Here is a 17,396-nt window from a genome sequence, read left to right as displayed (position 1 = left end):
GCCTTCAAGCTGAGAAGTGTTAGATCAATAAATAAGTATAATAAGTGAAGAAGAGCAAAAGACTAGAACAGGAATTGGCTTTTTTTTTTTTTTTTGGTAAAGTGTTGGTTTCTATGAAGAATAGGGATTGGCAAACTTTCAGCTTTGTGAGTCATATTTGGTCTCTGTTGCATATTGTTTTCTACAGTGGGTTTTGGTACCAGATAACCCAAGTTTCTTAATTCTGGTATTTCTGCTTTTCCATCTTATCCGTTCCATTGCCTATTTTATCTGTTTTTTTCTGTATGTATTCTCTAATACATTTTTGTCTTACTCCATTCTGTGAGAATAACAGTTTTCTGAAATTACAGTAACCTTTATCTTCTGTTTCTTGTAGGTAATTATTTCTAAAGTTATATTTTTCCTCGGGGTGCCTGGGTGACTCAGTCATTAGGCATCTGCCTTCGGCTAGGGTTGTGGTCACAGGGTCCTGGGATCAAGCCCCACGTCGGGCTCCCTGCTCAGCAGGAAGCCTGCTTCTCCCTCTCCCACTCCCCCTGCTTATGTTCCCTTTCTCACTGTGTCTCTCTCTCTCAAATAAATAAATAAAATTTTAAAAAAAAAGTTATATTTTTCCTCAAAGGGTTACAAGACCTTTCCATAGAGTTCTTGTTCATTTTTATCTCTTATTCTTGAATGAGCACTGTGTTTCTAGATTTAGTATTTGCCAACAAATAAGGTTTGGGAAGTTGCTCTCAGTTCCATTTCCTGTCTGTTTATACAGTGGATAAATTCCCAATCTTAATAGATTAGTAAGTTGATATACACAGCTCCCAAGCCAATTCTCAGGTTCTTTTAGGCATTTAACTAGTAAAATTTTGTGGTACTCATGTATTTTCTATCCCCCACTACCTGTTTTTCTCATACTTTGTACCTACGGATTATAAGGAAAATTATAATACCCATCATTCTATGAGACCCTCTCAGTTATGTAAGCTATGATGCGTCATTATACTATTACTGGTCCTTCTACCACCACCCACCAACTTCCTGCCTTATTTGTTTTGGGAATTGCTATCTTTGATAAAAGAAGATGCTAGACCGGGGTAAAGAAACAAGATGGGTAAATTAACAATCTCTGACTACCTCATTAGGTACCTAAGTAGCTAATAGAGTGCGATAGTAGATGTATAGAGCCCCTGTGACCCTGAATCATGCAAGAGAGAGAATGCATCTTCCTTTTCTTCCTCCCAGAAAGATGTGGTTTTATGAGGCTAAGCCTGAGTGTTCTAGGAGTTGTTTTTCTTTTAATTTAGTTTTGTTTGCCTTATAATTGAAATTTCTCCCAGACTTTGACATGTTTTCTCTTGTTTTTAGAGACCCAAGTTGGGTAAACATAATGCCTTAGTCCATGGCCACAGTGATTGGTGCATACAGTGGACATATGAACCAAATTGGACTAATCAGAGCCTTTCCTAGAACTCTTCTAAATTGAACTAGAGGAAGATAATCTTTTCTGTTTGGTCCTCAGAGCTGTTAGAATGTGAGCCCAGGAATGTTTGTAGCTTTTTCCTTCTCTCCATCATACTTTACAAGGAACCCTACAGTAGGAGAAATGGAAACCAGCCTGTAAAGAATCACAAGTAGAGAACCCTTATGGTCTTCATGGTTTCAGTGGTCCCTCAGAATAGTGCACCCCATCCTCTGAATTGGTTATGTAGGTCAATAAATTCTCCCTTTTAATTTAGGTAGTTAAGAGTTTTTGATTGTAATCAAAGGGTTTAACTGATAGAAAGCTAGGATCAGTATTTTGTGTCTGGGGAAGATACAAGGAAGTCTAAGTTGACTTCCAGTCATCTATTTATATATCATTTCTCTTTTATAGCTTTATAACTATATCCATGTCTGTTCCCTCTCCTAGATGTTGAACTCCTTGAAGGCACAGGCTTTATCTTAATCCATCTTGTTTGCTTTTAAGCCCATACCTAGCACAGTGTCTGAAACAAATTAGGTGTTCAGTAAAGTTTTGCTGTTGAATAGTAAAGTTCATATAAGATAAAGTTCCATTAATTTATATAGAATGTTTTCCCTTTGGGCAGAGTGTTAGTTTCAGGGATGGGAGAGAAGCATGTTACACTGTTTTTCAGCCATTTTTACCTAATGAGTGTTTGAAACATACTTCAAATCTTCCTCTTTATTGTAACCTTTAATGTTAACTACAATTTTTATCCTTTTGTATGCATAATATATACTTAAAGCCACATTTGATTTCTGCTTTAGGCTAAGGGAAATTATTTTTAAAGAGAGAAATTCCAAAGTACAACTCGAAGTTATGGTTCACAAACTTCAAAATGAAATTAAAAAACTAACTATTGAATTAATTAAAGCAAGAGATCAACAAGAGGATCACATTAGACACTTAAGAACCCTGGAAAAAGCATTAGAAAAAATGGAGAGGCAAAAAGGGCAACAGCAAGCAGCACAGGTACTTCTCTCTTTTAATCTATCCGTCATATGAATTAACACAAATTCATAGTTTTATCTTGAAACAAATTATATTGTTACAGAGTAAACTTAAAAGATATTAGGGTATATGCAAAAATTAATTTAAATGTAACAATTCCTATGGAATTCTTTCTTTTCTTTTTGAAGATTTTATTTTTAAATAGTCTCTACAGCCAACATGGGACTCGAACTTATAACCCCAGGATCAAGAGTCGCATGCTCTACCAACTGAGCAAGCCAGGACGGACGGACACACACACCACACTGCGCCCCCCCCCCATCTGCCCCCACCTCACTGTGGAATTATTCCTGACTAGCCCTCACAAAGCAGTTATAAGAACAGTTGGTGGAAATATTGTAGGTGATTAGGGTTGTATTCTGAGAGCCAGGTTTTAAAAGTCTTTAGGGAGCCTGAAGATTTCATTTTCATACTTTCTGAGTGGAAATTATTGAGATCTATGATGTAATTAAGCTATAGATAATGCTAGTGTGTTTGATGCTTCTAAGGCTATATTTTATGGGACTGTAGCATCATTAATTTAATAAATTTTGAAAATCAACTTAGTCACCAGTTCCTATTGAGAAGGCACTTTTCTTTGGAGAACTGGCATTAAAATAGAAGCAGGGAGAGTATTATCTAAATACTGTAATTGTGTATATTTACTCAGATGCGACTTATCCAAGAGGTGGAGCTCAAAGCTGCCGCTGCTGATACAGAAATAAACTTACTTAGAACTTCTCTTCATCAAGAAAAGGAACAAGTACAGCAACTTCATGAACTTCTTGCATTGAAAGAACAAGAACACAGGTAAATGAAAGATACATCAGGAAAATAATGACTTTTTTTTTTTTAAGATTTATTTTTATTTGAGAGCACGCTCGTGTGTGCACATGCACATGCACACAAGTAGGAGGAGGGGCAGAGGGAGAAGCAGACTCCCCGCTAAGCAGGGAGCCGGTCGCGGGGCTCAGTCCCAGGACCCTGGGATCATGACTTGAACCGAAGGCAGATACTTAACTGACTGAGCCATCCAGGCGCCCCAAATAATGACATTTAAAAATAGAAAAAGAAAAGTTTCTTCTCCCTACCCTACTCCTTTACGTAAAACTAGACTGATTGATCAGTGATGAAATCTAACAATTAGTTTGTGAAAAATAACATGTTTATGTATGCATTAAAATCAGTCTTACATTAAGAACTAGTAGCTTAAAAACAAATAGGTGGCTTTATTGAGGTAAGAGCTTATAACAATGAAGCTTATTTTGTATTTTTCCAAACACAACCAAAAATTGGTCATTGTAATACAGAGAAAACTGTTTTAATTGACCTCCTAGTAACCACCTATTAATCAATAGTCTTTATTCTCTGAGGTGCAGGAGTCAACAAACTTTTTTTATGAAGGGCCAGATAGAAAATATTTCAGGCTTTTCAGGCCATACCAAACTATACTTTTGTAGTAAAAAAAGTAGCCATAGGAAATATGTAAACAAATGGGCATGGCTGTGTTCCAATAAAAGTTTATTTCCCAAAAAGAGTCTCAGGCCAGATTTGGCCTATCAGTTGTAGTGTGCCAGACCTGTTCTGTGGAATCCACAATAATTTGAACACTTGCAGCTAGTTATCTACTTACTGCCCTACCAGTTGAATTGTGTATTTGCCATGGGTTAATTGTGTTTGTTCCAAAAACCTGTTTAGTTTTTACCCTTACATAAATGAGTTTTTTAATTATAAATTAAATTTTGATGTTCTGGGGAAGATTGTCATCATATACAGGGGCAGAATGACTGTAATAAAGATTGGGGGAGATAATTGTAAAAATTAAAATTTTGCACTGAGTTTCCTTTACAAATATATTTTAACTTCTTGTTCTAGTTTAAAGAAACCAAAACTAGAAATAATGGATTTTGTAGTATGGGTTTGACTTACTCAGGAAAAATAGTGGAGAACTCTAAAGAATGAACTCACATTTAAATAAAAATAAACTTGCCCTGTATATCAAAAGATTGGTGAATAATTTCACACTTTAACTGATTTTTTTTCTATTAACCAACCACCAGTAACGGTCAGACTGTATTAGTTGTATATCAAAGATTCAGCCAAAGTAGAGGATATAGTGAAGTAGAATTTGACTTCTACAAATGCACCTAAAGAATTTTAGAAGCCATACAATGACTCTGGACTATCTCAGTTTAAATACGGCATACTCCTTTTATCCCCATCACCACTGAATATACAATCAAATGAAACTCATATTCTTCCTCTACCATCCTGTGCCAGTTTCTTTGCTCCAAAGTTAGGAGCTGATTTTAAATTACAAATAGAGAATATACGCTATTTTAACAACTATTTAAAGACCTTGAAAGTTTTTCTTTCCAGGTGAAATAGCATCCTGTGATTTTTATTTGTTTTTGCATTCCAGGAAAGAACTTGAAACAAGGGAGTTTCTCAGTGATGCTGAGTTCCAGGAAGCCTTAGCTAAAGAAGTAGCTAAAGAAGAAAGAAAGCATGAGCAAGATATAAAAGAATACCAAGAAAAAATTGATACATTAAACCAACAGTATATGGATTTAGAAAATGAATTCCGTATTGCTCTGACTGTTGAAGCCAGAAGATTTAAAGATGTAAGAATTGGCATCTAGCTTTTTATTGAAAACAACATCAGCAAGATATGTTTGGATGAGAGGACTGTATTTTAGAATTCTAGCTCTATTTACACATTGGCTATATGATTTTAAGCAAATTACTTAAATTCTTAGCACCTTAGTTTCTTCACATAAATAATAGCTACTCTTCAGTGCTGTTGCAAAAACTAAGATTATAAATGGTCAAGTAAAAGCACTAGAATAGGAATTGGGCAGCCTGAATTCTTCTATTACTATAGAGCAGGGATTGGCAAACTAAAGCCCCTGGGCCTATTTTTTAAATAAAGTTTTATTAGAACAGCTACAGAAACAAAGAGTTTCTAAATATTTGGAGAACTGCTATTTATAATGCAATTTTGAAATATAGGTTAAAGATGGTTTTGAAAATGTTGCAACTGAGTTAGCAAAGAGCAAGCATGCTCTTGTTTGGGCTCAACGAAAAGAAAATGAATCTTCCTCTTTAATTAAAGATCTGACCTGTATGGTGAAGGAGCAAAAAATAAAACTTGCAGAAGTTTCGAAATTGAAACAGGAAACAGCAGCAAATTTACAGGTAAAACATTGTAACATATTTTCTTTTTAATTTTTTATGTCATAGTCTCAAGTATATCCTGACAATTTTAGGAAGTAACACAATTACAAACTTCTAATAATGCTAATTATATATCTGAGGTGTATGAGAAAAGTAATATAACTAGGGGATTAAACCATGATTTCACAGATTGTATTGCTTACACTAAAATAGTATTTAAGTAAAATAAGTGAATTTAAGAAGTGTACTAAGGAAATAGGTGCCAGTTGTACAGTGATACAGCAAAAATTGTGATAGTGATACTGAGATGGTAACCTGAGTTTGGGAAACACCACACGAATTGCTGATAATTTTGTGGTGGTCATGGTTATTTTAGATATACCTAGCTGTAATAATTTTTAAATTTTTTAGTGCTTTTGTCTCAATTTCAAGCATTAGTGGTATTTTGCCCAAAGGAACTTAATTCCTGAAAGTGTCCTTTAGATTATTGATATAAATGCTTGATGAGAAATTTTGAGTATTCCATGTGTAGTTACTCTTTTAAGATACTGTTACTAGAATAAAATTCAGAGTTTTTAAAGGGATAGTCTCTTAAATTTTGACTTTTTATTTTACGACCTATATTGGTCTCTAATAAAATTAAAACTTTTTCTGATGTAAAATTTAGGAGCATTTACTATGCATTTATTTGCTTAAACATTTTTTCTCGTAAAATGCAAAAAGTAAAAAATAAGCACTTAAATGTAATAATTACTTTGCTTTCCCCCCCCCCCAATGTTTCTGGGGATGTACAGAATCAAATCAACACCCTTGAAATCTTGATTGAAGATGACAAGCAGAAGAGTATTCAAATAGAACTTCTCAAGCATGAAAAAGTCCAGCTTATTTCTGAGCTAGCCGCCAAGGAATCACTAATTTATGGTTTGAGGACAGAAAGAAAAGTATGGGGGCATGAGCTGGCACAACAGGGTAAAATTTTCAAATTTTCAAAGCGAAAATAGCCCATTCTTCTAAATCAACAGATCTGGGTATTGAGAAAAGGAGGGGCTTATTAACTCTGCCTAACACACACCAAAAAAGAAAGTGATACTTTATATGGAAGGATAAGTAGGTACAGCCAAATGAAATGCCTCCTAAGATGTGAATTTATTACACGAGTTAGGAAGTTACAGCTCTGATTTTTTTGTTGTTGTTGGTTTTCTTCCCAATATGATTTGGCTACTTTTCTGAACAGGTCTACCTTTACAGTGCTACAACTAAGTCATTGAAATAATTCTTTCTTATACAGTGCTTTTAAATTATTTGTATAGTACACAGTACTCAGTTTTTTCTAAAAATGTTGGTTAACACTTATCTTGTTATGCATGGAGAAATGTGAGATAGTGTAAGAATGAAAACCACTTTAGGTTTAGGTTAATTTACTCTTAGTCTCCTTTCTTTTCCCGTCACTATGAAGCAAGAGATAGACACAGTTTTCTGGCATTTGTAGATACTTTACAAATTATGAATAGCTAGATGTTGGTTTTAATGGAGAATTGCTTATTTGTCCATTACATATAAGAATCTTGAATATGATTTTTTTGTTTGAATGCCATAACTTGACCAATTAAATACTACATGTCTGAGTTACTTGTTCTTGATTTGTAATTTTAGGTTTTCCAAATAACCATGGGTGTTTAAAAGACCTTTTAGTTCTCTTCCCCTTTTCCTTTCTATTACGCTTTATATTGTTTTTTTATTCAGTTTTTCTTTTTGGTTACTGTATTACACATTGTTAAATTAGATGTTCATAAAATACAAATCTTCCAAGGTCTTTTAAAGTTTGTTACTGCTGATGTTTATTTCTCAGGATCATCTCTAGCCTTAGATCGTGGGAAATTAGAGGCACAAATTGAAAGTTTATATAGAGAGAATGAGTCTCTGAGAAAGGCAAATGAATGTGATAATGATGCATTAAGAATTAAGTGCAAAATCATAGAAGACCAAACTGAAACCATTGGAAAATTAAAAACTGTAAGTTTGTTACTTTATTTTGGGAAAAGAGCATGTGGCAGATTTGTAAACCAGTGGATCAAATTATCAAATAAATATCTATCTCAATGAATCCAAGCTGTTGTGGAATTTGGGACAGATTGTCATGTGTTTCCTTGTATGAAATATGCCCTTTCCCTTTTAAAAGGACTGTATGGCTTTTATTTATTAATTTTAAATTACTTTTACCTCAAACTTTTATGGGATGATGTTATTATGGCCTGTGAAATAACTGAAAATAGTGTCAATAAAGGGTTAGGAATCTTAAGAAAATTCCTGTTTTATATGTTTAAAATATCCTTTTAGAGCATTGTTTAGGGTGTTCCAGTATTGCTAAATCACATCTCAAAATTATGACAAAACCAGCTATTCTGTATTTAAAAATAAATTTCCCAGGGGAAACCATTTTTTTACCCTCTTCTTCAATATGGCCTATCTTTTTTTTTTTTTTTTAAAGATTTTATTTATTTGACACAGAGAGAGAGATAACCAGAGCAGGAACACAAGCGGGGGAGTGGGAGAGGGAGAAGCAGGCTTCCCGCCGAGCAGGGAGCCCGATGTGGGGCTTGATCCCAGGACCCTGAGATCATGACCTGAGCTGAAGGCAGACATCTAACGACTGAACCACCCAGGTGCCCCAATATAGCCTTTTTTTTTTTTTTTTTTAAGATTTTACTTATTTGTCAGAGCGTGCACACGCGAGAAGGGAACACAAGCAGGGGGAGCAGCAGGCAGAGGGAGAAGCAGGCTCCCCACTGAGCAAGGAGCCCGATGCGGGACTCGATCCCAGGACCCCGGGACCACGACCCAAGCCGGGGGCAGACGCCTAACCGACTGAGACACCCTGGCATCCCCCAATATGGCCTATCTTAAGAGAGATACTAACAGGATTGCTTGCTTCAAAGTATGTTACATGAAAAATTTCCAGAGGAATTTTTTTAGTTATCTTGAGCACTGAATCAAATTTGATCTCCAAATTTTTCTCCGAGAGATTATCTCTTAAAATATAAAAATGGAGAAAAGAGTTAAGAAACTGCTAAATGAGATTACCACCCATTAACTCATTCTTCAGAGTAGCCATAATGGCCTAAGATTTATTTTTCTTTTTCTTAGTCACTTTTTAAAAAATTCCTTGAGAACTTTATCAAGTACAGAAAATCATCATTTATCACAATGTTGCTATATCCATAGCTAGATTTAGGCTATGAATGCCTGAACTCTACCACCCTAAACAATTATATCGGTACTCCTCAATTGAAATTTGGTTTCAGTATATCCAAAAATTCAAATATATATGTCATACATGCCAAGCAGCAGGGAAAATTATTGAAATTTTTTTAGCAGTAAGCCTTTTTTCTTATTTTAAAAATCTAGCCAAGCATATTTTCCTTTGAGTTAAGCTAAATATGAAACACAAAGACTTGTGATTTGCTTGTAAGTTTCACAGGGCAAAGCAGATGATACTCTGGGTATAATACATTGTTTTTGACAAAGCTACTTCCACGGAAGACTGCTGCTTTTTTTTTTTTTTTTAAGATTTTATTTATCTGACAGGGAAAGACACAGCGAGAGAGGGAACACAAGCAGGGGGAGTGGGAGAGGGAGAAGCAGGCTTCCCACAGAGCAGGGAGCCCGATGTGGGGCTCATCCCAGGACCCTGGGACCATGACCTGAGCCGAAGGCAGACGCTTAACAACTGAGCCACCCAGGCACCCCAAGACTGCTGCCTTCTTGTCAATCTCTGAGCAGAAAGGAAATGACTAGTAATGAATGATAATAGTTGATCTGAAACACAGAAGAGTTTTAGTTTTAGGTTTTTGGGGTTTTTTTTTAAATGTTCAGCCCATCATTTTTTTCCCCCACAATTTACTACATTTATTCTAAAGAACATTGCATCAGCCTCAAAGATATGAGTATTAGGGGTGCTTTCCCACTAATCATACAGCATAGAGAGATAGTTTGGCATAATTTCTTTCAGCAGCAAATTCATCATCACTAATACCTAAAACGGATAATGACCCTTATTTATTGTTAAATTAGATGTTCATAAAATAGAAATCCTCCGGGTCTTTTGAAGTTTGTTATTGATAATGTTGTTTCTCAGGCTTGTCTCTATCCCCAAATCATGGGAAACTAGGGGTTCGGAATGAAAGTTTATGTAAAAAGAACAAGTCTGCAAAAGGCAAATGAACATGATAATGAAGTTTGATGTTTTCAGTTTGGAGTTTGATAATTTCAATTAAATAGATTCTATAGTTAGCTTCTGACTATGGAAATCAGAAGCAGAAATTTTTTTAAATTCTGTTTCCTCCCCCTATAATTTTTTGGTACTTTTCAGTATATATGGCTCACATACTCTCTGATGATGCAGTGTTTGTTATTTTTTATTAATAGGATTATTTCATAAGACTCTTTTATAGCTTTTGTGGACTCCCATAATATGTGGCAAGACTGCTTACTCTTAAGTGCTTCAGAGAGTCATGGGGAGAAAATAAACAATTCATGACTTTTATGCAGATGTTGGTCAAAACTACAAGACTACCTGACATCTTCGCTTAGAATTTTTAGATATGTAACACACTGAGGAATTGAACCACCTCTTTATAATACTTATGAATACATACTTAAAAGTTAGCCTTTTCCAGTATTTATTTGTTTACCTCCATCTTCTTCCCAGAAGTAGGAAAAAGGGCAGGGTGGGGCAGAGGAAACAGGGTAAAAATCAGAACTACCAATATCATCTTTTTCTTACTTGCAGAGACTGCTATCAGTAGGTAGTAGATAGCAGGTCTATTGCAGACATCCAGGCATGCCCACATAAAGCAAACAAATGTTCACTGGAATAAATAACCTATATGAGGCCTAGTACCTGCAAACTTTTAACAGTGCCTATGGTAGTTTTGATCTTTCATTATCCCCTGCTTTATAGTATGTAAATACAGGATGAAGTCTGGCTCATGGTACAGAAGATAGAATAAAAAATGTTTTGGGGAAATATAAAACCTGTTTTTATGTGACATTTTAATAGTGATAAAATCATACTTTATTTTGAAGTAAAGTATTTGCTCATCCTGATGCAGAAAGCACTTATGTTTAGCACAGTAGAAATAGCAGTTTAATTTGTGCCATGACATACACTGTGAATATCAGTCTTTGCTGTATCAGTCATCCACTCAGAGTTTTGTTTCTGTTATGAAATCATCTTTTCAAATGCAAAATTGCAATAATTGAAAATTTTATTGTGCTGCTTTCTTTTCCTTCTCTCTCCCTCTATGATTGATAATTGCCTAACTTACTGACATAAAAAATGTGAAGGGAATAAAAATCTTATTTTTGTTAACAGCACTTAAAGTAGTAGTGATGTTTCTTATTGATTGTGATTTAAAAATGTCCTGTAGGGGCACCTGGGTGGCTCAGTAGGTTAAGTGTCTGCCTTAAGGGTATGTCCTGGAAATCTCTTTGAAAACACTCAATAAATATTCAATTTATTTATTTATTTTTTAAGATTTTATTTACTTATTAGAGAGAAAGAGCACAAGCAGGGGGGAGGGGCAGAGGAAGAGGGAGAAGCAGGCTCCCCACTGAGCAGGGAGCCCGACACAGGGCTTGATCCCAGGATGCCAGGACCCGAGATCATGACCTGAGCTGAAAGCAGATGCTTAACCAATTGAGCCACCCAGGTGCCCCTCAATTTATTTTTTTAATTTGTAGTTTTTAGAATAATTTTAAACCATATCTAATTTAGGAAATGAGACGTTTAGGGTTAATAAAAGTAAAGTGCTGATTTTTTTTCTTGAAGTGTGTACAAGAAAGAGAAGAACAAATCAAAATATTACAAGAAAAGATCACTGAAATACAAAAATGTACTCAAGAACAACTTGATGAAAAATCTTCACAACTAGATGACATAATTGAAAAACTGGAAAGACACAATGAAAGAAAAGAAAAACTAAAACAACAGTTGAAAGTAAAGGAGTTAGAACTTGAAGAAATTAGAAAAGCTTACAGGTATATAGTATTTCCTGTTGAGAAATAAAATGTGGCTAAATAATTTCATATAACCAGTTTTATTTTTTAAATTTTTTTTTTTTTCATATTAGTACACTTAATCAGAAATGGCATGATAAAGGAGAGCTTCTAAGTCATCTTGAAATGCAAGTAAAAGAAGTGAAAGAAAAATTTGAAAACAAGGAAAGGAAACTTAAAGCAGAAAGAGACAAAAGTATTGAACTACAAAAGTAAGCACTAAGTCCCAAAGTATGTGGGAGATCTTTAAACATAAACACTGAATTGGGATGGGTGAGGTAATGTAAAAAGAAGGACAGAGAAAAGGACTAAACACATGTTGGACTTAGTTATTTGCAAAGTAATTTACTTCCATTCTATCTATAAAATATAGATAATAGTTCCTACCTCCAATGTCTGATGTGAGGTTTATATTTTGTGTGTATATATATTCATGTATATATGTGGCTTGTATGAGTTACTTAGTGCCTGACACATAATAATTGCTGTGGAAAAATACTAATTATACTCTATAGAAAGTTTTAATTGATAATACAGTTACTTGTTTGTCTGCTAACAGACCCTGTTCCACTTTGCTGTCAACCAGCAATAATATAGGGACTTTGGCTTGGAACCTGTTGTAATTTTCTCTCCTGCCTGTCATAATTTGGAGTCTTTTATATCCAAAAAGAAATAATCATTTCTTTTTTTTTTTTTAAGATTTTATTTATTTATTTGAGAGAGAGAGAGAATGAGAGACAGAGAGCATGAGAGGGAGGAGGGTCAGAGGGAGAAGCAGACCCCCTGCTGAGCAGGGAGCCCGATGGGGGACTAGATCCCGGGACTCCAGGATCATGACCTGAGCCGAAGGCAGTCGCTTAACCAACTGAGCCACCCAGGTGCCCAGAAATAATCATTTCTGATAAATAGCAGTTCCTAAACTTTAATATAAATCATAAAGCCTGATAGTTTTCAGAATCTCTTATATTACATTGTTTATTGTTGTGTTAATCACAAAACAGTAAAGACCTGATTTTTTTTTTATTTTACACATTAATGCTTTTATGACTAAGATTAGTATGTATGATTTTTGACTTAATAGAATTTTAATAAAAACATTTATTTATATAGCCTTTTATGATATATAAATTGATTTTTTTTCTTATATCTTAATTTGAACCCAGCAGTAGTTCTGTGAGGTTGGCAGAGCAGGTAGGATTATCCTGTTTTATAGTTAGTTGAAAAACTTAAATGCAGAGTTTGTGACTTGCCCTTAAGTCATATGGCTACTAAGTGTTGCAACTGGGAATAAAAAAGACTTGATTCATGGACCCTAATGTTCAGTCCATTATTACTATGGGCTATACTAAAAGCAGAAAATGTGTTCATTATGGACTTAACTTTTTTAATAAAATTATTCACATTTAATATAAAGGAACTGGTTCTGTGCCTCTAAGAAACTTTTAGCAATAAATTTTGTGAATACTATTTAATGTCTTTATTAACATAGAGTATTATCGGTTAAGCATTAACATAGAGAAGTCAGACATACAATACATATTCATAAACTTAAACCTTCCTGTAGTGTATACCTCTCAAATTAGCTTACTGCAAACCCATGGGGAAAAAAAGATTGATAATAGTCATCTGTGAATGTGCTTATAAATCATTAGACTCAAAATAAATGAGAACCCAAGTACTCTAACTTTTAGAGGGTGAAAGTGTAACAAATTTTCATTGATTTTACCCTACCTTGTTGTGTTACTAACAGATTCCACTGGATGATGAAACCAAGATAGCCCTTTGCCACTTAATGGAGTTATACTTCCATTAAAATATGAATATAAGAGTTGCCATCTAAGAAGAAAAAAAATCCTAATTTTTATGCACAAAGATACATAGTTTTTGTTTTATTTTTAAGGGATGCGGTGGAAAAGCTTCATAGTATGGATGATGCCTTTAAAAAACAAGTTGATGCAATTGTTGAAGCTCATCACGCTGAAATAATACAACTGGCAAGTGAAAAGCAGAAATACATTGATTCTGCAAATTTAAAGGTACTATAAATAAAAAGTGCAATCCATCATTATTTTGGAAAAAGTTTCCAAAGAGTATTTTATTAATTAGGGTTTTAGACTATCACTGATGGTTTTGAATGATATCATTTAATATCATTGACAGAGGAACTTAGGGTGATGTTAAATCAGAGGTAGACATCAGAATCACCTATAGAGCTTTTTAATAATACACATGCATGAGCTTCCCCCTCAGAGACTTTCATTTCCTAAGTCTCTGGTTAGACCTAGGTGTTTTTAAAACACAACAGGTAACCCCTGTTTGATTTGATAAGACCCGTCTATTGAGATCCACTAGGTGAGTGGACAGTTGGAAATTTCCATTTTCCCTTGATTCTGAAGCAGCAGTAAGAAACTGAGATATCTGTGAGACAGAGATTGAAAATCTGCTAACTGGGAAAGAGTTCATAAACAGAAAGAGTAACTCCATATAATGACAGTTGTGTGATTAGTTGACATAACCCTCAGGAGTCTGTGTGAAAAAAAAAAGAAGCAACAAGGTCTTTGGAAATAATGACAAATAAGGAAGTATAACTTGTTCAAAATGTAGTTCTTTATTTTATTTCAGGTCAACAGATGTTTCAGAAGTTTTCTTTATAATCTACCAAGTGTTAACAAGGGTGCATCAGGTAATACCAAATAAAGCATAAGATTAGGTCCTTAGCTGAAAGGAAAATATTGAGTTTAATTTTGGACCTCTGGTGCCAATATGGTGTAATAGCAAAGGGATGGATGTTAGAGAGTTACAGAAATGGCACCAGGGCTTAAGTGTGATAATCGTGAAAAAAAATTACAAATTATTACATAAAGATGATAATTTAAATTAGGAGAAATATAGTTTTCTAGGGAAAAAGACTAGGAAGTCTGTATTAGAGATTCAGAAGAGGGAAGTAAACAGAAAGGAATGGTCATATTGATAGCATTATTAGGAATGTTGTGTCATAGGAGAGAGAGTTTCAAGCAAAAATTAATAGTATACAATACAGAGAATCCTAGGAGAATATAGGTTCGGAAGGAATGATAAAATTCTCTCTCAAAAAGATGGTAATTTATAACCAACAGGAATTTTAGAAATGCAGTAGACCAGATTAAAGCGTTTCTTTGAGAAGGGAGGTTATCTCAGTTTTAAAAGTCTATAAGGAACTGATGTTTTAGTTGAACTCATGACTCCTCATTCATACATAGCACAGCACAGTGGAAAGATTAAGTCAGAAGACTGAGTTTCTGTTCATATCTGCTACTGAGAAACTGCACAACCTTGAACAAATTTTCTAAGCTCTAAAATACAGTTAAGATAAATTACCATGTGCTCATCATAAGAATCTGTGAGATCTAGACAATATAAATGTAAGTACTTTGTGTACAGTATTAGTATTTGAACAAGTTACATTATACATACTTCTTTGCTTTAAATGAATACCACAAGTTACAAAATTCTAAGAGTGAAGTTTGACTTTTTCTTTCAGAATGCATTTTTAAAATATATTTTCTTTAAAAAATTTAAATGCAAAATTTACATGTTGATTTAGGTTCATCGAGTTGAAGAAGAAATGCGTGAACTTCTTCAGGAAACATGCAAGAACAAAAAAGCAATGGAAGAAAAAATTAGGCAACTTGCTTTTGCTCTAACTGAAATTCAGCAAGAAATGTGATGGTTCTGAGAATGAATTTAATTGAAATGGAACAGCAGACCTATTGTAAAAATGATTAAATATTGTAATAGTAGTAACTGCTATGACTTTGAAATGTCTCTTTCTACACATTTCATTCTAATTATATTTTAAAAGACTTTTGATCAAGTATTTTTTAATTGTATATGTAGGTTTTTATAATAAATTGTTGATAATTATGTGTACTAGAAAAACCTATCAAAATAACTAGAGTTACAACACTTTCTTGTTTCTGTGCTATACATTGTTTGGTAATTACACATTTGTCTTCAAATATGTAAATGGAAATTAACATTAGTATTTGGACTATATGAGGTAAAGTATTTTCATCATTGTTGTTACCTTATTGTGTTGATGAAGAACTAATTATATTTATTGGTCATCCTTTAGTTGACGTAGCTCCATTTTTTTTTAAATGCTCATAAGTGTAGCTGAAAAGTATTTGAAGTCTGTATGTTAAAAGATACGGCATTCTTTACAAAGCATATGTAGCCATCTCCACATCACTCATAAAGACCCTTTTTTTTTTTTAAGGTTTTATTTATTTGACAGAGAGAGCACAAGCAGAAGGAGAGAGAGGGAGAAGCAGGTTCCCTGCTGAGCAAGAGCCTGATGTGGGACTCGATCCCAGGACTCTGGGATCATGACCTGAGCCGAAGGCAGACGCTTAACCAACTGAGCCACCCAGGCGTCCCTAAAGACCCCTTTTTTATAATGTATATGACTTCTTCATTAAAGATTACATATAAGGTTTCATAAACATCATCTGTTCCTCAAGAGGAACACTGCTGTTCCACCTTCGTTTTCCCTTCTAATCACTGTATTTGAAAGAATTCTTATTTTTGTCATCTCTTAGGTTGCTATATATGCAGAACAAAAACCTAGGTACTATCACTATTTCTAAAAGAAAGAATATAATATCACATTTTTAACTAATAGCCACTGAACTAAGTTGTTTGGGGTTTTCTTTGTTTTTTTATCATGGGGTTTGAACTCACGACCCTGAGATCAAGACCTGAGCTGAGATCAAGAGTTGGACACTTAACCAACTGAACCACCCAGACACCCCTGAACTAAGTTTTAAAAATTAAATGCAATCAGAAGAGTAAATGTTTCTAAAAGAGAGGGCTCCATTTCGTGAGAGGCAAGCTTCTTCCTGAACTCTGTGGGACGGCATCAAGCATACCAACATGCACAGTGGAGGTGGGAGAGCAGGGCATAAGAAATAATTGGAAAAATAATAGCTGAAAATTCCCTAAATGTGATGAAAAGATTAACCCACAATTCCAAGAACTTCAGTAAAACCCAGGATAAACACAAAGAGAGCCACACCTAGATACTTTAAAGTCAAACTTGCAGGAAATTCTTGAAAGCAGCAAGAAAATATGATTCATGTAAAGGAACAATGTAATTAACTGTTGACTTCTCATCAGAAACAGTAAAGGCCAAAAAAAAACAGTAGAGGGGCGCCTGGGTGGCTCAGATGGTTAAGCGTCTGCCTTCGGCTCAGGTCATGATCCTAGGGTCCTGGGATCGAGTCCCGCATCGGGCTCCCTGCTAGGCGGGGAGCCTGCTTCTCCCTCTGCCTCTCTCTCTCTCTCTGACTCTCATGAATAAATAAATAGAACATTTAAATAAAAAAAAAAAACAGTAGAGGCCAGAAGGCAGTGAGTAACATACTTGAGGTATGGGGGAGAAATGAACTATCAACCAAGAATTCTACATCCAGCAAAACTGTCAAGATAAATGCAAAATAATGGCATGCCCAGCCAATTGACAAAATTTATCGCTAGCCAACCTACCTTAAAAGAAATACTGAAGTCCTAAAGGCTGAAAGAAAATGATTCCAGACAGTAACTCAAATCCACTGGAAGAAATGAAGAATATTGGGAATAGTAAACATGTAGGTAAGTTCTCCGAAGACTGTATAAATACATTTTTCTTCTGTTAACTAGA

General features: G+C 34.6%; 1 protein-coding gene across 5 annotated transcripts in view; it reads left to right on the top strand.

Moving 5' to 3' along the window:
- Nucleotides 1-15,829, top strand: part of LRRCC1 (leucine rich repeat and coiled-coil centrosomal protein 1) — a 36,122-nt gene extending 20,293 nt beyond the window's left edge. For 4 of the 5 annotated variants that reach the window (XM_036080483.2, XM_036080486.2, XM_078072261.1 and 1 more), the window contains 10 exons: nt 2,260-2,464; nt 3,153-3,292; nt 4,905-5,106; nt 5,495-5,680; nt 6,454-6,628; nt 7,509-7,672; nt 11,490-11,698; nt 11,791-11,928; nt 13,617-13,752; nt 15,300-15,829. In XM_036080483.2, coding sequence (XP_035936376.2) covers nt 2,260-2,464; nt 3,153-3,292; nt 4,905-5,106; nt 5,495-5,680; nt 6,454-6,628; nt 7,509-7,672; nt 11,490-11,698; nt 11,791-11,928; nt 13,617-13,752; nt 15,300-15,422 — 1,678 coding nt within the window. In that variant the 3' untranslated portion in view covers nt 15,423-15,829. Of the gene's footprint in view, nt 1-2,259; nt 2,465-3,152; nt 3,293-4,904; nt 5,107-5,494; nt 5,681-6,453; nt 6,629-7,508; nt 7,673-11,489; nt 11,699-11,790; nt 11,929-13,616; nt 13,753-14,338; nt 14,400-15,299 lie in introns of all 5 variants that reach the window. The other variant, XM_036080484.2, reaches the window with a different exon arrangement.
- Nucleotides 15,830-17,396: the final 1,567 nt, after the last annotated feature.

This window comes from Halichoerus grypus, chromosome 5 (assembly GCF_964656455.1).
Source record: "Halichoerus grypus chromosome 5, mHalGry1.hap1.1, whole genome shotgun sequence".
Taxonomy (NCBI): Eukaryota; Metazoa; Chordata; class Mammalia; order Carnivora; family Phocidae; genus Halichoerus; species Halichoerus grypus.
The sequence above is the reverse complement of the archived record's forward strand: the minus strand, read 5'-3'. Positions and strand labels throughout refer to the sequence as shown.